The following is a 23184-nucleotide window of genomic DNA, read 5'->3' as shown; positions in this document are numbered from 1 at the left end:
CCACCAAAAACATTTATACCCACAGTTCTGCTCGTATAACTCTACTGTTCCTCAGGTGAAGCGTAACTACACATATCACACTCTGTCAACTGCTTAAGCCAATTAAAGAAAATGTAACACTACCTATCTCTGAAATGGTCTTCATTCTTTGAATGAAGCTCACCTTACACATACCTTACCACAAGTCCATTATCAACAAGGGGAAAAAAAAAAATCATTGCAACAGGAACTACAAATTTTTGTTTGAAGTCACATGACTATATTTTTCACTGAAGGCGACCAAAACTGAATAACCTCCATAGATCCAAATCAGTTTGAAGGAATCGGGAAGGCACACAGACATTGGCAAGTGCTGGACGAAAAATTCCATTCAATGGGCAAAGAGGAACGATACCAATGAAAAGTCACCTTAATTTCTCTAATCATGTTTATCCTCTGCATACTTTCTTTGAAAACGAGAGAGAGAACTATTTGTAATATCAGCTAACATGGGGACTAGGAGGGGAAGTTAGGTGGTCAGAAGTTTAATACGAATGGGGTTGAGGGAGCAGATATCTCCTGGACAAGATGATCTCAGAGAGGGCATGAGGGGAGACAGGAGAGAAACATTTGGGAGCTCTGCCTTGGAGACGACTGCCACATTTGATATTCTGTCCTGCCAGTATATACCCATAATGCACTGCAGACAACAGAGATGGAAATTATTGAGCTTCTTTTCCTGGTAGCTGTAAGTCACCCATGTTTCACAGCCAAACAGCAAGGTGCTGAGAACACAGGACTTATAAACCATCAGCTTGGTCCTAAGGGTCAGCTTGGTGTTATCCCATACTCGTTTCTCAAGTCAGCCAAAGGTGGTAGCTGCATTCCCTATGCGTGTTTCGACCTCTGCATAAAGGGACAGATTGTCTGTCACCGTGAGCCCAAGGTCACAGAATTTGCTAACCACTTCCAGCGGGGTGTTATTTAGTGTGATCAGGAGCAGAGATAGAGTCATAGAGTTATACAGCACGGAAACAGGCCCTTCGGCCTGTCGTGTCCGTGCTGGCCATCAAGCATTCTAACTATTCTAATCCCATTTCCCAGCACATGCCCGTAGCCTTGTATGCTATGGCATTTCAAGTGCTCATCTAAATACTTTTTAAATGTTGAGGGTTCCTGCCTCTACCACCTCTTCAGGCAATGTGTTCCAGATTCCAAACACCCTCTGGGTGAAAGAATTTTTCCTCAAATACCGTCTAAACCTCCTGCCCCATACCTTAAGTCTATGCCCCCGGTTATTGATCCCTCTGCTAAGGGAAAAAGTTTCTTCCTATCTAACCTATCAATGCCCCTCATAATTTTGTATACCTCAATCACGTCCCCCCTCAGCCTTCTCTGTTCTAAGGAAAACAACTTTGGCCTTTTCATTCGCTCTTCATAGCTGAAATGCTCCAGCCCAGGCAACATCCTGGTCAATCTCCTCTGCACCCTCTCCAGTGCAATCACATCCTTCCTATAGTGTGGGGCCCAGAACTGTACAGAGTACTCCAGCTGTGGCCTAACTAGCATTTTATACAGCTCCATCATAACCTCCCTGCTCTTATATTATATGCCTCGGCTAATAAAGGCAAGTATTCCATATGCATTCCTAACCACTGGTTTTTCAGCAACACTTTCTCCCATGACTGTGGTTTTCTTGACACTTATAGTCAAGAAATGCTCCATCCATCAATATTGGCGACCACATTCTGGAAATGGTTCAAGAGTTCACCTACCTAGGCTCAACTATCACCAGTAACCTGTCTCTCGATGCAGAAATCAACAAGCACATGGGAAAGGCTTCCAGAGTGTGGGAAAATGGCGCACTGACACGGAACACAAAAGTCTGAGTGTATCAAGCCTGTGTCCTCAGTACCTTGCTCTACGACAGCAAGGCCTGGACAACGTATGTCAGCCAAGAGCAACGTCTCAATTCATTTCATCGTTGCTGCCTCCGGAGAATCCTTGACATCAGGTGGCAGGACCGTATCTCCAATACGGAAGTCCTTGAAAGGGCCAACAGCCTCAGCTTATACACCCTACTGAGCCAGCGGCGCTTGAGATGGCTTGGCCATGTGAGCCGCATGGAAGATGGCAGGATCCCCAAGGACACATTGTACAGCGAGCTCGTCACTGGTATCAGAACCACCGGCCGTCCATGTCTCCGTTTTAAAGATGTCTGCAAACGTGACATGAAGTCCTGTGACATTGATCACAAGTCATGGGAGTCAGTTGCCAGTGATTGCCAGAGCTGGCGGGCAGCCATAAAGGCGGGGCTAAAGTGTGGTGAGTCGAAGAGACTTAGCAGTTGGCAAGAAAAAAAGACAGAAGCCCAAGGAGAGAGCCAACTGTGTAACAGCCCCAACAACCAATTTTATCTGCAGCATCTGTGGAAGAGTCTGTCACTCTAGAATTGGCCTTTATAGCCACTCCAGGCGCTGCTTCACAAACCACTGACCACCTCCAGGCGCTTACCCATTGTCTCTTGAGACAAGGAGGCCAAAGAAGAAGATAGTCAAGGAGAACAAGGTACAGGCATGGGAGAGACAGTCCATGAGTCTTTGTAGCTGAATTTCTGTGTGAGCGACCAGCACAGTATCATCAGCATAGAGGAGTTCTCTGATCAGGATTCCATGTGTTTTTGTCTTCACTTTCAACCTTTATAAATTGTAGAGCTTGCCATCTGACCTAGTGTGTAAGTAGACTCCTTCCATATCTGCAGGGAAGGTGATGGTCAGGAGCAACGAGAAGCAGATGCCAAACAGAGTGGGGGGCTCGGAGACAACCCAGTTTCACTCCATTCTTCACTCCGAAACTGATAAAAACTTGATAATCAACGAGAAATAGGAAACAGTTAGGAGATAATAGGAAGGAGTCCGGAGTTAAAGTTACGGGTCCCGTGGTGGGATATGATTGACTTAGGTAGGGTGGCGTCAGCATGCAGCAACAAATTGTTGTCCAAGTTTGGAGACAGGTGTCGTGAGTGAAGTCCAGAAGCTATTTGAGGAGAGTGTGTCAGAGGATGCACTGCTGGAGGCTTTTTTTTAAAAATGGGAGTGAAGATCCAGAGGCAGTTGCAGGATCAGAAAGATGATGGCGAAGTTGGAGGACACCATAAAATTCAGAAGCAGTGGAGGTTTGTTCTTCAGCCCAGTTGAGTAAATTTCTGGCCAGCAATAGACTGAAGCTGAAAAACCAGTATAACCAGTGGCCAGTCACAGGCTCAGCAGGAGAGTGGAGTCTCTTAACCACAATGGTGGTGGGCGAAGGGCTGTAAACTAATCAAAGGTACTTCAAATATCACACAAGAGCAGTAGATCAGAGACAGAAGTTTGGTCTTACATTATAGCCAGGGTAGTCCAAAGCAGAAACATCCTTCTGATGTCGAGAGAAGTCCAAGAATTTGAAGCCAAGTTTGAGGGAAGATCTAGATCTAGATTTTTCCAGACCTTTCCCACCGCTCACAGATCAAAGATCAGTAGATGGTAGACAGAAGCCGAGTCTTTCAGCTTATTCCATTGTAGTCCAGTGCGGAAATGTGGGCCGGGATTTTATCTGGGCAAAGGGGATCTCGACCGCTGGCAAAAGCACAGGTGAGAACCCCGCATGATACCTTCTGTGGGAGGCTGCTGACTCAAGTCAGCTTAGGGCAACACAGTGGCGCAGTGGTTAGCATCGCAGCCTCACAGAGACCCGGGTTCAATTCTGGGTACTGCCTGTGCGGAGTTTGCAAGTTCTCCCTGTGACTGCGTGGGTTTCCGCCGGCTGCTCCGGTTTCCTCCCACCGCCAAAGATTGCAGGTGATGGGTAAATTGGCCATTGTAAATTGCCCCTAGTGTAGGTAGGTGGTAGGGAATATGGGATTACTATAGGGTTAGTATAAATGGGTGGTTGTTGGTCGCCACAGACTCAGTGCTTCAGACTTCAGTGCTGTATCTCTAAATAAATAAGTGCCAATTAGGCACTTAACTGGACAGAAGTGGTTTTCAGAGACCTGCAACAGAAGTTCTGCCCTCTGATAGCTGCCGGGATTGCCCGGCAGCTCTTTAACTGAGCAGTGCCACCGCGAAGGCAGCGGTTGCTGCCGTTGCAGCACCCACCCAAGGCCCAGATGCGACGCTGGACCAAGGTCACAGGTAAGTCAGGGCAGGAGGGATCTCACAGAGTGGAAGTCGCAGGATAGGTGGGTGTAGGGGGTCGGCAGCAAAAGCAAGGGGGGGGGGCTCTCAGTGGGCCCCCCTCCCGATGCCAGGTCCGTCGTTCAGGCACTATGTGCCTTTTAACAAGGGAGCCCCGCCCCCAGAGACAGCAAGCAATTCACATAGTTTTACTTGCTGTGCTTCCCGTGCAGTGACAGGACCACCTGCTGCTCGGCTAATTGTGGCAGCGGGATGAGGCCCTTAATTGGGCATTAATTGCCTACTTAAGGGTCTCAATTGGCAGTGGGACGGGAAGGCTGTTCACAGGCCTTCTTGGCCCAGATTTAATTTTGGCAGAGGCGGGAAGATGGCTGGGTCCCCACCCCGCCACCATCCCACACGATTATATGCTCTCCCTGCCTCCAAATCCGCCACGGGGAGAGCATAAAATTCCCCCATGGTCTTAATGTCCAGAGAAGTCCACGAATTTAAAGCCAGATTTAAGAGAACAGATCTTTGCCACAGCTCGTAAAGTAAGGTATGGAGTTTGACCGAACAGACAGGCCATTTAAACTAACAGTTAACTTGATGTTTGGGCTACAATGCACCCATTGTTAAAATCAGGGGAATTCATTCAGCAGAAGAGAGGTTTTTGGGGGAGAAAGCAACAGATGGCCACAGATAAAACTGCATGGTGAGGAGCTCCCTAGGGAGCCAACTGTTCAGGAGCCATCTTAGACAATAATTTATTTATTGCCCTCCCTAATTTCCCTCGAGAAGGCGACGATGAGCTGCCTTCAATACAATAGAGTGGCTTGCTAGGCCATTTCAGAGGGCGGTTAAGACATTGCTGTGGGTTCAGAGTCACATATAAACCACACCGAGTAAGGATGGCAGAGTTCCTTTCCTGAAGAACATTAGTGAAAGATAAAGTCTAAAGCCAATGCCATAGAACTGCCAAAAAGAAACACAATTTGATATAAAGGGATGCCTCATGAAGGCGGCAAATGCAGGCACTAGTATTCATTAAAGATACCCCCTGACTGAACTGCAACTCTATAAACTCACTCCAGGTACCGATTAATCAGACAATATGTTTACTCACTCATCTTCCAGCAAAGGATAAAATGCTTCTCCAGCAACATCTTTCAATCTCTAGAAGACAAGCAGATGAAAATACTAGATTAGTACTGTGAAAATATAAATCATTGCTAGCCTGATATGCAACCCAATAGATGGCCAATCAGGTGGTCTGACTTCTAGAGTTGCACTGTTAAGCTGGGAGAGGTTCCTTAGCCAGGGATTTTGAGTGGACAATCTAGTGAATGAGTGTATGAACAGAACTAGCTGTGGAAATAATCTGGGTATTTTAAGAGCAGGCACCAAGTACTCTGTTTATCAAACTGAATGCATTTTCTTTTTAAGTTGAGCTTTTGAATATTTTGCTCAAAACTCACAACAGGGGGCACTGAGCAACTGAAATTTACCAATTGCCATCGTACATGATTGTGAAAGGAAGAGTTTTACTGTACCGTATTTATCAAATCATTGTCATCTTTATTTCAGTGGAAGCCCTTTCATCATTTCCTGAAGTAGCCCCAAAAAGGACATTCACTGCCATTAAGTCACTACCTCCTTTGCTACTTGTGCACAATCAATCCTCAAGGAATTTTCATTGGATTGTGACTATTTGATTTAGTAAAAGCCTTTGTTACAGGATCAATTCTGTAATGTGGTACTCATTTCTATAGTGCTCCTCGTGCACAAAAAGACTTCTGTGAATTTAACAGGTAAGAGGAAAAAAAGTGGATGTCAAGCAGAGAAGATAAAAGGAATTGAGGTAAAATGAGGGGCAGAAGGATGGTCAAAGGGTTTCTGAGAGGCTTTTGATAGCAGGCAGGGAAATGGCAAAGCAGAAGGAGAGATAATCTAGTGTTCAAGGGCATGGCAAGGCCATTCAGACAGCTGAGCTCACTGAGGGAAGGTGGGATGAGGTCACGATTTGAAAATAAAGATGAGGACCAGAAAACTAACAACTAGAGCTGGAGAAATGGGGACAATGGGAATGGGAAACTTTGTGCAGTAGCACAGTGATAGAATTCTAGCCTCCAAGTCCAAAGTTTGTGTGTTCTGGCCAACATTCATCTCCCCAGTTCACACCATTATAAAAGGATCATTTATCGCATTGATGTTTGTGGGACCTTGTTGTTCATGGAATGGTTGCCATATTTGGCCACATAGCATAACACAACCTGTGTTCTAACAGTGAATGTACGTCAAGATTAATTCTTTGGTGGTGACCCCACTTTGAGTCGCTTGAGAACATGATAAAACACTAAATAAATGCAAGCTCTTTCTTTTTAGACTTAGCCAGCCTGCACTTTCGTCCGGCTATTCCCAATGAGCAAACACTGCAGCATTAAGAAAATAAATTAGGACCATAGAAACCACCCTTTAAACTGAGCACCAGAATGGCTCCAACGAAGGAGTGTACTATGTAATCATCTACTCACAATCTGGAACAATTCTCCTCTTGAAAGAATATACAGCTTTGCGCTGTACCATGGCACCCAGTACTATAACTGCTTCCTGTTTAATGAATCAGGAAGAACACAAGTTTAAGGCAGCCAGATCTTAAACTGGCAGGAAGAGAAAGATTAGAGGTGACAGGTCATAATCTTTTTCTTTTTTTAAAAATTTGTTTATGGGATATGGGCGTCACTGGCAAGCCAGCAGTTATTGCCCATCCCTAATTGCCCTGGAGAAGGTGGTGGTGAGCCGCCTTCTTGAACTGCTGTGTTCCACCTCAAGCACAGGGCTGTTAGGTAGGGAGTTCCACGATTTTAATCCAGCGACAATGAAGGAATGGCAATGTATTTCCAAGTCAAGATGATGCGCGACTTGGAGGGAAACTCTTGGTTGTGTTCCCATGCACCTGCTGCCCTTGTACTTTTAGGAGGTGCAAATTTGGAAGGTGCTGTCAAAGGAGCCTTGCTAAGTTGCTACAGTGCATCTTGTAGATGGTACATACTGCTACCACAGTGTGCTGGTGATGGAAGGAGTGAATATTCACGATGGTGGATGCGGTGTCAATCAAGCAGGCTGCTTTGTCTTGGATGGTGTTGAATTTCTTGGCTGTTGTTGGAGCGGCACATGGAGAGTATTCCAAAGAAAGGCTTTGGGGAGTCAGGAGGTAAGTGGTTTGATACAACCTGAGTGGCTTGCTAGGCCATTTCAGAGGGTAGTTGAGAGTCAAAATGTTTGGAGCCATATGTAGGCCAGACTGGGTAAGGATGGCATATTTCCTTCCCTAAAAGGATATTAGTGAACCAGACGGGTCTTTACAACAATCCAATAGGATTGATACTAGCTATGTTTGTGATGTTGATTGAGGGACAAATATTGGCTGGGGCACTAGGGATAACTCCCCTGCTCTTCTCCAAAATATTGCCCTGGGATTTTTTTTTTTTTTACATTTACCAGAACAGGCAGACAGGGCCTCTGTTTAATGTTTCATTCGAAAGACATCTCTAGAACATTTAGAGAACCAGCAGTAATGAAGATCTTTACTTGATATGATAATCGCAAGTCTAGTTTTAGTCAACAAAGAACAAATGAGCACATTTTAGTAAGATTCAATTTTAAAGAAATTTATCATTTGCAAAGTCATTGAAAAAATCATTTTAATACTTACATTCTTGAGTTGGCATAATGATAGCGTCAGTGTGGTATCATCCAGCAGGAAACTTCTATCTCTTACTTGCCCAAAGCTTTCTCCATCTTCTAATATGAAGCTTAAAATATTCAAAGTTACAACTTGTTATTTCATAAGCAGGTCCTGAGACAGGTTGGTTGGCTTCACTATAGTTGATTTTAAAATGAATGTGCCAACACCTGAAGTCACACCTCGGTATAAATCAAAAGTGGCTGGAGCCACAAGACTACATGGTCAGACATGTGTGTTATTTACACCACACATGGCTTAGTCACTGTTTCAAGATGGGTCCTCAAGCCATTTTATTCAGAGTAGTACAATACATTGATCTTAGCTCACAGTAGTGAAATATTAGTAATTATTCTGTTTTCATTAACATTTTGGCTGTGTGGTTTCAAGTAAGGAATAATGGATGGAGTAATTGGCTCTCAGGTCCTTCCCTGTGCTGAACCAAAGATTGGATCTGGGCAAAAAGCTGGCATGGACTCGATGGGCCAAATGGCCTTCTTTGATGTCATAAATGACTTTAAGTATACTAGCTGACCATCCGCGGCATTGCACACACGCAGTCAGAAAAAGTGTGGTTTACTGAATCATGGTTACATCCAGGGATGGACATGTGATTTCAGTCCATGTCTTTAAGTCATGCGTTCGGTCCTTACTTTTGCACTGCCATTATAAATTCCTTTCACATTTACAATGGAAACTGCCTAGGTAAGCTTGACACACTGTCATTACACACTACTGACAGCTGTGGTGCAGGAATGCCTCCAATAGCAGAAGAGTGTAACCACAGCGTGACAAGTTTACACATACCATTTCCATTGTAAATGTTGACATAGGAATTGCAAAAAAAAAGACAGGAAAATTTTTAATACATTATAAATTTCTACGTATTGAACTGCACCAGCAAGCTAATTGTCTATTCTACTATTGTGCCTATTGCTACCAAAGTCTTCTGCATTCTTTCTCACAATTTTTAGATAAGAGACAGAATGTTAAAAGTCATGGACCGACCAGCAAGAAACATTTGCTTTTTATAGCAGGAATTCTTTATCCTGGCTACTTTTTTCTGTGTAGATTCCTTAAACCATCAGACTAAAGAACCAGTTGATGATCATCAGTTTATCATCAACTTGCATGCAGAACTGGATCATCAACAGGTCACTGACCTAAAACAGAAACAGAAGAAAAATATAGCTTGGGGGCTATATCTGACTCGCGAATTGAATCTATCCGGCCCTCACAGTCGTTCTCGGGTTGGGATCTGGAGAGACTTTCCAGGACATCCAGAAAGTCTGCGAAATATTGTGAGGAGCAAGAATCGGTGACTTTGAGAAGGGAAGGAAGTCAGATTACCCGCTTTTATCTGTGTCGTGTCCATCAATGAACAACAGCAAGTGGTCTAGGGTGAGCAAATGCAGGAGGTGGACTTTTTGCAAGGTGGGAATGGAGTAGGAACATAGGAACAGGAGGCGGCCATTCAGCCCGTCGAGCCTGCTCCATCATTCAATTAGATCATAGATGATCATCTGCCTCAACGTCACTGTCCCGCATTATCCCCATACCCCTTGATGTCATTAGTCTCCCGAAATATATCCCTTTCTGCCTTGAACATGCTCAATGATTGAGCTTCCACAGCCCTCTGGGGTAGAGAATTCCAAAGATTTCCAACCCTCAGTGAAAAACTTCCTCCTCATCTTAGTCTTAAATGGCCTTCCCCTTATTCTGAGACGATATCCCCTGGTTCTCGACTTACCAGCCAGGGGAAACATCCTATCTACTTCCACCCTGTCACGCCCTGTAAGAATTTTGTCAGTTTCAATGAGATCACCTCTCATTCTTCAAAACTCTCGAGAATACATGCCCAGTTTCTGCAATCTCTCCTCATAAGACAATCCCACCATTCCAGGAATTAGTCTGGTGAACCTCCGTTGCACTGCCTCTATGGCAAGTACACCCTTCCTTAGATAAGGAGACCAAAACTGTATGCAATACTCCAGACGTAGTCTCACCAAGGCTCTATACAATTGCAGTAAGTCTTGTTTACTTCTGTACTCAAATCCCCTTGTGATGAAGGCCAACATACCATTTGCCTTCCCTATTGATTGTTGCATCAGCATGCTAGCTTTTAATGAGTCATGAACAAGGTCACCCAGGTCCCTTTGGACACCAACATTTCCCAACCTCTCATAATTTAAGAAATACTGTGTTTCTGCTTTTTCTACCAAAGCGGTCAACTTCACACATATTATATTCCATCTGCCGTTCTTGGCCAATTAGTCTGTCCTAGTCTGCTTGAAGCTTCCTTGCATCTTCCTCACAACTTACATTCCCACCTAGTTTAGTCTCATCAGAAAATTTGGAACTATTAAAATTGGTCCCCACATCCAAATCATTTATATAGATTGTGAACAGGTGTGGCCCTAGTACTGATCCTTGCGGTACCCCACTAGTAACAGCCTGCCACTCCGAGAATGACCCACTTATTCCTACTCGGGTGAGGAGAGGAGCGCACATGGAGGAGCACTGAGAGGAGCATGTAGATTTGCAATATAAGTAACACCAATTGTATCCTGATTTCTGTTGACTTTGTGTTGAGCACTGGAACAAATTTTACTGAAGTCGTTTAAAGTGTCAGTAAGCATAGCACAGGTAGGTTATTAAATTTACCAGTTATCAAATATTTTCATTGCTCTGAAAACAAACATTTATGCTGTTCTGGTTTCAATGAGTTGTTGATGAATAATTATTTCATTCCAATCCACAACACAAAAACAATATTGAGGGGAAATCTGTATATCTGATGTCTGTAAGCAGATAACTGTTTTCTTAAAAGCATTCTTAAAATACTCAAGTTTAAATGTAGAACTTTCATTTTATGAGTGTTGTAATTTAGATGGGGATTTGTGATCACTAATCTAACTAATCTAAGGATTCTTCATACAACAAATGTCATAACAACTTTTAAGGGTAGCTGTTAACACAACTCATTTCACCCCTGTGTTAAACCCAAGTTTATCTCTCCATAGATGTCAACTGACCTGCTGAGTGTTTCCTGCATTTTCTATTACTAAACTGATTGGAAAGTGCTTTTGGGGAAAAAAAAAGGACAAAATACTCAGTTTTGTTAACATTGTCTTCCAACTCGAGAGTCTGAGGAAAGGGGCAAAATAAAAAAGGGAATCTTCTCTAGACAATCACACTGGCCAAATAATATATACATGATATTGGTGGAGATTTAGGACTTACTTTGACAATGTACAAATTGGCGGTTTGGAGCGAATGATTCCTTTGATTGTAAGTTCCTTCTCCAAGTCTCCTCCGGCCAAGCACCACAGATAATAGACTTCATCAATAGATCTTTCTGAAAGATAGTCTTCATCTTCAAGAAAAAAAAAGGGTAAATAATACTGTATCTTGGGGAAATCTGTGGATCACAAGTCTGAATAATTTGATAGTTTAAGTTCCAATATAGCCAGCATGTACAAGTCCCTCATTTGCAACTATTTCAATCACCGTATGCTCAAAATTGCTAATGACGGGAACTACTTCAAGATATAATCCAACATTCTAGAGCATCAGCTATAAAGACTTCCACAATATTAAGAGTTAACCATAAAGCGAAGATCTTGAAGGGAACTTTGGGCAGTATATGCGTTCCTCACTTTAGCCATACCCAGGTTAAAAGGGTAAAATTATGAAGACAGGTTGCATAAGCTAGGTCTGCATTTCCTTTTAACAGCAGTGACTTATGATGATCTAGAATATACTGCTTGAAAGGGTAGTGGGAGCACATTCAATTGTAACTCTCACAAGGGAGTTGGGCATATATCTGAAAAGGAAAAAACTGAAAGGCTATGGGGAAAGAGTAGGGGAGTGGGTCGAGACAGGCACAATGGGCCGAACTGACGGCCTCCTATGCTGCAAGATTCTATGGGCTGGATTTTCCCAGCAGGCTTCTGAATCCCGCCATCAGGCTCAAATGGTGGTCAGAAGACCGCACTGTGTGAGAAACACTCACTGATTTTTCCTGGAGTGGCCAATTAATGGCCAGAGGGTGGGCTAGCCATCTAATTAAGGACACCAGGTGGGCTCCCAAAGCTGGAGGGTCAATCAGAGGCCTTCCAGCTTGAAAGCAGCAGGAGGACGCCATGGCAGGTAAGTGAGAGAAAGGTCACCCCAAAATGGATGAGCCCTTTCTCCAACTTTTTAAAATGTAAAGTAAAGAATGGCCTTTGCAGCCAGGCCACCACTGTGGGGTGGGAACCCCTCTACAGGATGGCCTTTGGCTGTTACTGCACCCAGGCAGGCAGGGAGAGCCTCAAAGCCTGTCTGGAGTGCTGGTGCCCTGGCCTGCAGCCGGAAGGCCATCTCCATGCAGTTAAACTGGCCCCCCTGCCTCCAGGAACCTGGAGGCTGATCGGAAAATCCCAGTAGGCCTCCTTCAACTGCCCAGCTGCCCACCCATGCACCCCCCCCACCAACATTCCGCCAACAGGAAAATGGCTCAGGGACGGGATGGAGACAGGCAACTGGCACGCAGGCTTTTTTTTAAGCGCCCGCCTGCCTCTAATCCTGGCCCTGGCAGGGGCTCAAAATCCAGCCCTATGTTTCTATAGCCTACATTATTTATCATTGCTTTCTATGGCATGGCCTAATGTGCTTGGCTCATCTAGTTAAACTTAAAATAGTGCTCAGGACTTACCTTTTCTACTCCATTTAATATCAAATACCTCCTTTTTTCTCAGAATTGGTAAAAAAAGGTCACGACCTGAAACATTAACTCTACTTCCCTCTCTCCAGAAATGCTGCCTGATCTGCTAAATATTTCTAGTAGTTTGTTTTTAATTTCAGATGTCTCTGTACTGACAATGAATCTAACATTTTCAAGAAGGCAAATAAGTCTATTATTTTCAATATAGAATGGGGAAAATACTTTGAATAAAACATCTACCCTCAACCTTTCTTCCTCCTTGAGCATCAACTGTCCTAGTAAGGCTAGGGAAATTTTTTTGATGAAAAAAGGTGCAGCATAATGCTGCAGACCCTCCTCAGTTGCAAACGGTCAACCCTTGGCTTAAGAATCACATCCCATCTACTCTGGGTACAGAAGTGGTAAGCATGATTAGAACACTTGGTACAAGCGTAGAGATGCTCAGAAAACATCAGCCCGGTTATCGTCACCGATCTGAGTGACAGAATGCTGCTCAGCAGCTGCAGAGAAAAGTAATCTCTTATCCTGCACTCAGCACAGTTTACAGATGTATAGACCAGCGCACTCGCTAAGGGTGATTTGCTCAGTGCTCCAGTTTCCACAACAGTATGAAGATGTGACTAGACTGTCAGTACTCTACAAGGCAATTGGAGCAGCACCATAAGAGTTAATGGCATTTCACCTATGTTTATGTCAGAAAAGCAGGGGCGGCACAGTGGCGCAGTGGTTAGCACCGCAGCCTCACAGCTCCAGCGACCCGGGTTCAATTCTGGGTACTGCCTGTGTGGAGTTTGCAAGTTCTCCCTGTGTCTGCGTGGGTTTCCTCCGGGTGCTCCGGTTTCCTCCCACATGCCAAAGACTTGCTGGTTGATAGGTTAATTGGCCATTATAAATTGCCCCTAGTATAGGTAGGTGGTAGGGAAATATAGGGACAGGTGGGGATGTGGTAGGAATATGGAATTAGTGTAGGATTAGTATAAATGGGTGGTTGATGGTCGGCACAGACTCGGTGGGCCGAAGGGCCTGTTTCAGTGCTGTATCTCTAAACTAAACTATGAAATATGCACGTCAATATGTGAAGTTCTCACCCAGAAAGAATCCTGCCTCAAAGTTTCCTTTAGCTGTAAGCATCACTTAATGAACCAGAGTTACTGGAGCATGCATTGACATTATAGTTAGTGTTTTGCTACCTAGTACAAAAATTCATGGCTTTTTTTTTGTGTGCCCCAGTAAGCAATAGAGTCCTGAGATATGTCTGTGTTACAGTTATCTCTGGATGCACCCCAATGCACATCGCCCAACATGGCCACACAGAAGTTTAATATAAAATAAACTTTCCATGGTATCATTACCTTTACAGAATGTCCCCAGGTCCTCAGGGATCATTAGATCAGCACAACGCAGAGAGGATGAAAAGAGACCGTCAGGTTTGCGGAATGGTTTGTACAAAGGAGAAACTTCACTGAACAAACTGTCTTGCAGTAGTTCAGCTGGAGTGGGCCTACCATGCAAACAGATGCCAGAACACAGTGATATTACTCCAACAGGAACATAATAACCTTTAAGCAAATGATAACATTGGCGAAGAGCACTTTTCTCATCCGATTACTTCATTGTTCGAAGGAAAGTATATATTGTAGAACCTTCCACTATAGATAAACTACAACAAATTACGCAGCAGATAAACTTTAAAAAGAACTTTAGTTGCTCCTACTTCAGAGCAGTGCGCGTCTTCAATGACTGGAAGTTCTCTTCCCACAATTTACCAGGGAAACCCTGATCTCAGAGAAATGACAACTAGAGAGGGGACTTTCTTTTAAAACAATCAAAATTTGAGGGAACCATTATTGCAGGCTCTATCTGCGGCTGCTTAGAGACACTGGAAATAATCTAGAAGAGGTAACTTGCAATTCAGCCGAGACAGTCAGAAATGTTTTTGTATTCAAATTCATAAACGTTACAAGTAACTATTTTTACAAGATATGAATCGGTACTTTCAAACAAGCTCTGAATGAGAATGACACAGAGTAAAACCGTCCATAATTGTCAGTCTCGAGGGACATGTATAGGAAACGGAAACTAACTAGTGCAGCAAGGAAACACCCTATGATTGTAGGCAAGACACCATTGGGTAGAGTTGAGGGCATTTTGTACTGCAACTAACCATCAGACCTGGGATACTGGATATCCAAAATAGGAAAATGTCTTCTTTCCCAACACTAAAGTTGCCCACCTTGATGAGCACCACTTGGACAAAAACATTCACCCAAGGGTAAATTCGCACAGCAAATGAGAATAATACTGGAAAAGTCAGTCTTTTATCTTTGAGATAATTTGTCGAGTTGACATTTTGAAATTTGCTTTGAAGCTACAAAAGCACTTACCTTTTGGATGGGTGAAAGGTCAGGCATTTTTTCAACAGTGTTTGAACATCTTTGGATAAATCCTTTGATAAGATGAAACAGCATTTATATTTACCAACAAGTACACAAAGGGCAAATCAAATCCATGTTTGGAAATAAATAAGCCAGTATCTTCATTTCATTAGAATTAGAGAAATACGAATTTGCTATGTATACATTTACCGAATCTCGGGTATACCTTAAATAGTCTCTTGGGTATAGATAGTGCTGCTGGTCAGTCCCATGACCCACCAGAGAGTGTCTTGCATTCAGACGTGTGCCTCTATTGCTCAATATCTTATAAAATGGTGTAACACTGGAGTGCAACCTCACGGGAGATCTACCAGTGTGTGATAAAAGAAAGGAAATATATCCTATATTAAAATGAGAGAGAGAGAGAGAGAGAGATCTAGGGGTGCAAGTTTATTTGAAGCTGGCAATACAGGTAGAAAAGACCTTGACAAATGCAAATGGGATTCTGCATATTATAAGCCTAACCTCATGTCTGGTTCTTCAATCTTTCAGTAGGTGGATTGCTACCCTTCACTAAGTTTCTAAACCCTTCCCAAGACTCACCCTCAGTCTCTAGAACTTTGACTTTAATTAACTGTCATGAGTTTTTTGAAAGCCTTTTGACAGTCAAGATGTATCAGGCAGGATGGTCGGAGAGAGCAATGGATGGGGTTAAGTTACAGCTTGTAAAGAGTCTTTTAATGTCGAAAGAGGCACAGAAATAATCTTGGGCTTATTCAAGAGGTATTCAAACCTAGGACAGTGACAGGAGAGTAGGAAGGCAAAGGAGTGGTGAATAGTTGTGATATGGTCTGGGATAGGGAGGGGAGAAATTTTGCATCAGGACAGTAATGAAACATGGCACCGCTGTGTGGCAGGAAGGAGAGGAGACAGGAGAGAAGAAACGGTGTTGGGGGAGCAAAAAAGGAACGTTGGGCTGATGTCCAGTCATTTTATCACATTGTACAATGTTGTGATGACAATCAACTAAACAAAAATACATCAGTATTTAGCTTGTAATCATTACAAAAAGTAAAGTCAATAGAGCAAACCATGGTAATCTCTACGCAGCCATGCTCTTCTGATATTACAGTCAAGATATCATCCACGCAATCTGCAAAACAAACTTAGAATAAGTCCAGGATGGAGAAACAAAAATCAACACCACCAAGTACAACAAAAAGCTTACCTAGATTTAGGATAAATTTTAGCCTTTCAGAAATGTCCACATTCTGGAGCAGTTTATGACCCTGAATAAAATAAATACGCAATCAGGCTTTTAGTGCGTTTGGTCTTAGAATTAATTTACAATAGATTTGTTAAATACAACACATCTGGAAATGATAAAGACAAAGAGATTGAGCTAAAAGTTTTTTTTTTGTCTGACATGAACTCCTAGTCGATTCATTTCAAATTATTGCCTGTGTTTCACCACACTTGGTTTGATTTCTTTGGTGATAGGAAGCATAGCACATTGTCAAGGAAGAATGCAGGAGAATTTGATAGAAATATACATATTGGCTGTTTAGGCAGACAGGTGGCAAATGCAGATTAATGCAAAGAAATCTATAATACATTACAAAAACTTATGTCTGAAAATGGTAACTGGAAGTGTTTACAATTATTATGGAAAATGCTTTTATAAGCTTGACAAACTCCAATTGCACTATTCCACCTGTGTTGACACTACAGCTTCTCCACAGGGGAGGGTGCAATTTCAGCACAACAAGTTTACATAGGCAGTTCCCAGTGTAAATACAGGAATTTTATAATTTATTACAAATTGACAGGATGTATGACAGAATAAATCGGGACTGAACTCATAAGTGCACCTAGCCCAATCGTTACCTGCTAACTAAATGCAGTGGCATTGTGGTAATGTCACTGGACTAGTAATCCAGAGCCCAGGCTAATGCTCTGGGGACATGGGTTCGAATCCCACCATGGCAGATGTTGAAATTTGAATTCAATAAATGGCCATGAAACCACTGATGATTGCTGTAAAAACCCATCTGGTTCACAAATCTCCTCAGGGAAGGAAATCTGCCGTCCTTACCTGGTCTGAGACCCACAGCCCTCAGAAATGGCCAATCAGACCACTCAGTTCAACGACAATTAGGGATGGGCAATAAATGCTGGCCGAGCCAGCGATGCCCACATCCCACAAATGAATAAAAAAAGATGTTCACTTGAACACTGTACTTGATCTTGTCGTCCTTGTGTACCTCCATGGGAGATCTACCAGCGTGCAATAAAAGAAAGGAGAGGGAGATATCTAGGGATACAAGTTTATGAAGCTGGCAATGCAAGTAGAAAAGACCTTGACAAAGCCAAAGGGATTCTGCATATTATAAGCAAAGAAATTGAAAACAGAAACACACTGAATACAAAAAATCAAGGCAGTGATGTTGAATTTATACAAATTGAAGGCAATAGATAGATAGATAGATAGAGAGAGATAGAGATAGAGAGAGAGAGAGAGAGAGGAGGTTACAGAGAAAGAGTGGGGTGAGGCTTTGAAGGAAATTAAATACAAAGATGACAATTTTAAATTGGAAACCTTGTGGGACATGGGAGCCAATGCAGATCAGCAAGGACAGGGGTGATGGGGGCGAGTGAGACTAAATGGAAGTAGGTGGTCTTTGCATCGGAGAGGATAAGGGGTCATAAGCTCTCAACAGGGTGAATATAATGTTGAGGCTGCCAATAGTCTAGAGACAGTAGGTGAGGAGGGGGATGAAATCAGTGGCAAGAGTTTGAAGACAATTGCCCAGAATGTTTAACTGAAGGAATTGTAGTTCATCTGAGACTTGATGTCAGACAAGCTGACAGCACAGAGGGCAGGGAGGTTTAGAGATGGAGCAATAATAAACAGTGACAAGTTATTGCCATTGGTAAAATTGGTAAAAGAATTGGTAAAATAGAGACAAAGATTCCGAATTATCAGTGGACGTACAAAGGGGAAGTTAGACGAAAGCTTTTCATTGACCAGGCTATTTGGACATGACATGAGGCAAAGACAATGGACTGGATTTTCCCAGCCCAGTGGACATGGGGTTGGAGGCTGCAGAGGGGTGGGCCAGGAAAATAGCGGGGAGCCGCTTCGGGACGACTCCCTGATACATTTCTACCTCCAGGGGAACTTCGCAGGTAGAAAGTCAGCAGTCTGATAGAGGCAGGAACTTCCCACAGTCGGAGCAGGCCTCCACTAGTTCTCTAGAGGCGGCTGGCTGGAGAGCCACGGACTCCTCCTTTAAAGTCCACCCTCCCCACCGGAGCCAGGGAAATCAACAGGTCGTAGCCACCACGGCCGAAGGCCATCCTGGTAAGGGTGATGTAGCCACACTTACTTTTACCAATTTTGGAAGTCTTCAGAGGGTGCCTCCATCTTGAGGTGGGGCTGCTGGCTGCCCACAGCCTTGGTTGCTCCAATTGGGCCTCCTGCCTACACAGACCACTCGCTGTCCCTAATTGGACTGGGCTCCCGGAGGCAGTCTCTGGTTAGGCCACCTCTGGGAAGATCGCACAGGTGGGTAAGAATCAGACACTATTGGGGTTGGGACTTACACCTGGTCCTGCACCTGCTGAAAAATTCAGCCCAATGTCATCACACAATGGGGAATTGGATTAGTATTTGTAAAGGAAAGAATACATTAGTACAGTTGGAAACAGCATAGAAGTGGGAGTAAAGTAGATAACTCCAGATGAAGAGATAGCACTGGAATAGTAATTCAGCAAAAAGCCCCATGATCTTTGCAGTGCTCACTTAGTTTTAATGAGTGTACCATTTAAAAAAAATAGCAATAATCAAAAAAATGCAGAAAACAAAAGAGAGGATAGTGATTACAGCATTGACAAACCTCAGACCCAACTATCTTGGCCTGGTATACCACATGTGGTTAGAATATATCCACCATGTCACGACTGTTTCCATCACTAATTGTCTGTAATCTTTACCACATGGCCACTCAGTTGCTTCAGTTAGTTTCCTTTAAGAGTAAATGCTTCTGTTTCATATTATTCTTTCTGACTGCAATTTGGCATTTGTTCATTGTTGTCTATAACCGATATCCAAAACCTGAATTCTGCCACTATCAATACATGAGGGGTCAACAAAATAAAACTAATGAGGAAGAGAATTACAAGACCTCAATATTTTATTAATTTAATACATTTATTTTTCCCTATTGGACCACTAGATACTGGAAACAGTTCCCATATCTCGAGTCGAGAGATTAACTTCTGGCAAAGGAAAAAACAAAGTTGTTTCTAAATGTATAAACTGCCATGCCAAAAATGCGCTTTTTTGCCCCCTTGAAGAAGCTTCCCAGTTGCAAATTGCATTGTGTCCAAATTCAGCACCAGTTACACTGTTCCTGTGTTGAACTGGAATCAGAATACGCTCCATCCCTTTGGTAAAGAAAAAACAAACTTGTATTTATATAGCGTCTTTCACATCCTCAGGGTGTCCTACAGCCAATGAGTTAGTCTTGAAGTTCAGTCACTGTCGCTATTTGGTGCATTGCAAGGTTTCATAAAAAGCACTGAGATAAATGACCAGTCATGTTAATGGTATTGGAAAGGATTACATAAAAATTCATACATGGAACTATCTGTTTGGATTAGAGGGTGTTGATGTTTACCTGGCTTTGAAATCAAACCAGGACTGAGACTGAAACAGAAAATGCTGGCCAGCCAGCTCCAAATGGGGAAGGAACAACTCAACATGGAGGGCCTCTCCCCACTACCTTTCCCCCCCCTACCTCCACCTCGTCTTTTGGTTGTATTTGTGAACTGGGATCAACATCCAGGACTGCATAGAACAGTATGCCCACTCAGTTTAATAGCAGTTGGCTGGCTGCACCCAGTCCAGCCAGAAAGTTCATTCAAATAGATCCCCTCCCACCAACACACACTGCACTGGGTCCACGCAGGGCTGCAGGCTCATGGCTAAAGTTATTTTTATGGATGGATAATGGCTATTTTGGACACAATGTTCTTCCTCTTTAACAAAAAAGAAAATCAGCAGATTAGAAAGTTAACAAAGTGAAAGTAGCCCCTTCCAGAATATGCAGCAGGATAGCATATGTAATTTTATGCCCTTGTCTACCTTAAGAACCAATTAGGTTTAAATAATCCTGTTTAAAGAAAAATCTGTAGCACTAAAGCTCTTTCCATCAAGCCATACTATTAGTTTACATGCAGATAGAGGAGAGGGTTCCAGAACATACCACACAAAGCTCAAAGAGTATCACACCAAGAGACCACACATCGACTTTAGGACCAGAGGGTGATGACCTGTCGCTCTGAGTGTGATCAGTGGACTTCACCATTCCCTGGGCAATGACCTCAGGTGCCAAGTATGAAGGATACCTAAACACAACCCATAAATACATATTAACCAATAGCTTAACTACACCGGTACGGTCAGCATACACCCATTAGCCTAAAGGCTTTATAAAGGGTCAAACAGCTCTTAATGTAAACAGCTTGTTAAATTTATTTCAAATTGGCTATACGCAGCCCAATTTCTGAGGCTCATTTTATATTCCTGGAGAAACATTTTACAGCGAATCACAGTCCTCTCTTCAGATCATGTTCTATTTAGCCCACCTTGATCGGTTGCTCAGTGACAGCCTTAAACCAGATGTTCAGTGATGATGAGAACATGGACAGGATGTGGTGTGCACATGTTCAGGCACCCATTTCACCCCAATGTGATCTGCAGGCTCTATTGTCAGGTGCAGATGGCTTTATAACAATTCAGCTGTGTACCTATCGGCCACCTCAGCCCATCTACTGCTGAAACCCTCTTCCAAGCTTTTCTCCTTTCATTTCAAGATGTGCATTTATACAGTGCTTCACAACCTCAAGACATCACAAAGCACATTACAGCCAATTAGGTACTTTTGAAGCATAGTCACTGTCATAATGTTGGAAATACGGCAGCCCATTTGTATGTAGCAAGCTCCCACAAACAGCAACGAGTTAAAAGGACCAGATAATTTATCTTAATAATGTTGGTTGAGGGATAGCTATTGGCCAGGATACTGGAGAGAACTCCCCTGCTCTTCTTTGAAACAGTGTCATGGGATCTTTTATGTTCACTTGAGGGTTCAGACGGGACCCTGTTTTAATGTCTCGTCTGAAAAGCTGACACTTCCGACAGTGCAGCGCTCCCTCAGTACGGCACTGAACTGTCAACCCGGATTACGTGCTCAATTCTCTGGAGTGGTTCTTGACCCCACAACCTTCTGACTCAGATGAATGCTACCAACAGCTGATACCTCATACAACACTTTGTTGTAGGCACTGCTAAATCAGAGTTTAATTATTTTCATTCTCAAAGGGCAAAGAAAAAAAAGTTTGCAGAATATGCTCCAACCTTAGGCACACTCAAGACCATTCACAATCAAACTGTTCGGAATTCTTACCCAATAGGAAAGTCAACATCAGCATTGTAGCCAGTCATATGATACAGACCAAACTTAGCCAATTTAACGTGACCCTGTAAATCATAAAAAGAAACACAGATTAAAATCAGGTGCTCTGCCTGGTATATGAATCAGATCATCTGTCACATGAGCTACTTATCATACTAGCTATCTATTGTTGGACATGACCTGACATCAACTAGATCATTCCCATTAGCAGCTCAGAATTATTCAATGCAAAAGATGGACTCCACTCTTAATCATGTACTACTGTTACATGAGCTTCTGGGAATGGTTAGATCAAGTACTGCAGACAAATATAACATTCTTTCAAATTTGTCATTCACATTGGTAGGGAAACAAATAGCCTATTCAGTCATTCAAGATTGACTAGGCCTGGCTATAATAACTGTTGGGAACAAAGAGAAAAATTGAACAAAAATAAGAACAAATTAAGCCTATTCACCTGCCAGTCAATGCAATTCTGAAGTGTCATTTTCTATGATCCAATTGAAGATCATGATCATTTTTTAAGGGCGGAGCTTAGTAGTTGTTCATTTAAATCTTGGGCTGTGCCTGTAGCTGCCATTCTAATCTGCCTTCGGCAGCTTCAGATCTTACTCTATGAATTCGGGCCATTCCAAGTCCCGCTCTACAGTTTCCCAGCAGTCAAGGACTTGCTACCAAGTCTCAGGACACTCCAGAACCTGCTGTCCAGCCTTGCATAGTTCCAGAAATCACTCCCTATCTTCAGGATGTCCCAGGACCTTGCTGTCCAGCCTCAGGCCACTCCAGAGCGTTTCTCGAACCCGCTCCCTTATCTACAGCCCTCCAGAACCTGTTGTCCAGCCTTGGGGCATTCTAAAGAGGTAGTGTAACACACCTTAATTTTCATTACATTAACAATCAAAACATCAGCCATACATTCAGCCACAAGTAGGCTAGTCATTAGTAGCTCCAATTAATCAAGCATTAAAAAGTCCTTCTTTCAATTAACAACTAATACTGGATATACACATTTATAAAGCACTATATTCTACATAAAGAGAAAAGCAGATTGCCTTACCTCACAATCCAGAAGAATATTGTGTGGTGCAAGTGCTCGGTGAACCATTCTGTGTTTGTTCATATATTCCAGCCCTTCTAACACCTCAAAAGCTATTTGGAGCACCCTTCCAGGACTGAAAGATAATTTAAAAAACAAAAGTAGTTTTCAAACGTGTCTTTTTCTCCAATTTTTAGTTGTATTTATAAAGTCACAAGTTCATAAAATAAATAATTTAAGGAGTTGCAAGTATCTCTGCCAATTGGACCCCTTGCCTCAAGATGACATTTATATCCAGTGTTCCTGGTTTGGGAGATGGGAAGCACTTAGATTCTTTGTACACAATTTCTCATACATTTCCAGGAGGAAAAGTTTCTTATACCTTCCCCTAAAGAGTCCCTAACTTTGTCATTTGGTCTATCACCTCTGGCTACAGTTTGTTTCATGCAGGTTTTATTTTGTATCACCTCTGCAACAAATACAGTTACATGGTATTACCACCAGATGGAGTGTGAATCCACAGTTGAACAGTTGAATGGTTAATTGTGAAGCACTGATGGGACAAGAGTCATGATTTATACAGGTTAGAAAATAACCAACCTAGTTCATAAATGAGTCTTCTTTCCCATGAATTTCACAGTTCCTTATGATGTATTCTCTTCATAATGTGTGTGAGAAATTATGGCATATATCATGTGCAAC

The 23184-nt window shown here is 42.9% G+C and overlaps 1 protein-coding gene across 6 annotated transcripts in view; it reads right to left on the bottom strand.

Annotated features, from left to right (window-relative positions):
* tbck (TBC1 domain containing kinase) overlaps nucleotides 1-23184 on the bottom strand; it is a 196372-nt gene that overhangs the window by 142766 nt on the left and 30422 nt on the right. For all 6 annotated transcript variants that reach the window (XM_068045581.1, XM_068045572.1, XM_068045590.1 and 3 more), the window contains 10 exons: nucleotides 22504-22618; nucleotides 21438-21511; nucleotides 20235-20376; nucleotides 16193-16253; nucleotides 16056-16117; nucleotides 14974-15035; nucleotides 13942-14090; nucleotides 11125-11257; nucleotides 7852-7951; nucleotides 5263-5312 (listed from right to left, as the gene is read on the bottom strand). In XM_068045581.1, the coding sequence (XP_067901682.1) occupies nucleotides 5263-5312; nucleotides 7852-7951; nucleotides 11125-11257; nucleotides 13942-14090; nucleotides 14974-15035; nucleotides 16056-16117; nucleotides 16193-16253; nucleotides 20235-20376; nucleotides 21438-21511; nucleotides 22504-22618 (948 nt within the window). The remainder of the gene's footprint in view (nucleotides 1-5262; nucleotides 5313-7851; nucleotides 7952-11124; nucleotides 11258-13941; nucleotides 14091-14973; nucleotides 15036-16055; nucleotides 16118-16192; nucleotides 16254-20234; nucleotides 20377-21437; nucleotides 21512-22503; nucleotides 22619-23184) is intronic.

The sequence above is a fragment of the Heterodontus francisci genome, chromosome 1 (assembly GCF_036365525.1).
Source record: "Heterodontus francisci isolate sHetFra1 chromosome 1, sHetFra1.hap1, whole genome shotgun sequence".
In the NCBI taxonomy this organism is placed as follows: Eukaryota; Metazoa; Chordata; class Chondrichthyes; order Heterodontiformes; family Heterodontidae; genus Heterodontus; species Heterodontus francisci.
Note: the sequence above shows the minus strand (reverse complement) of the source record. Positions and strands in the feature narration are given on the sequence as shown.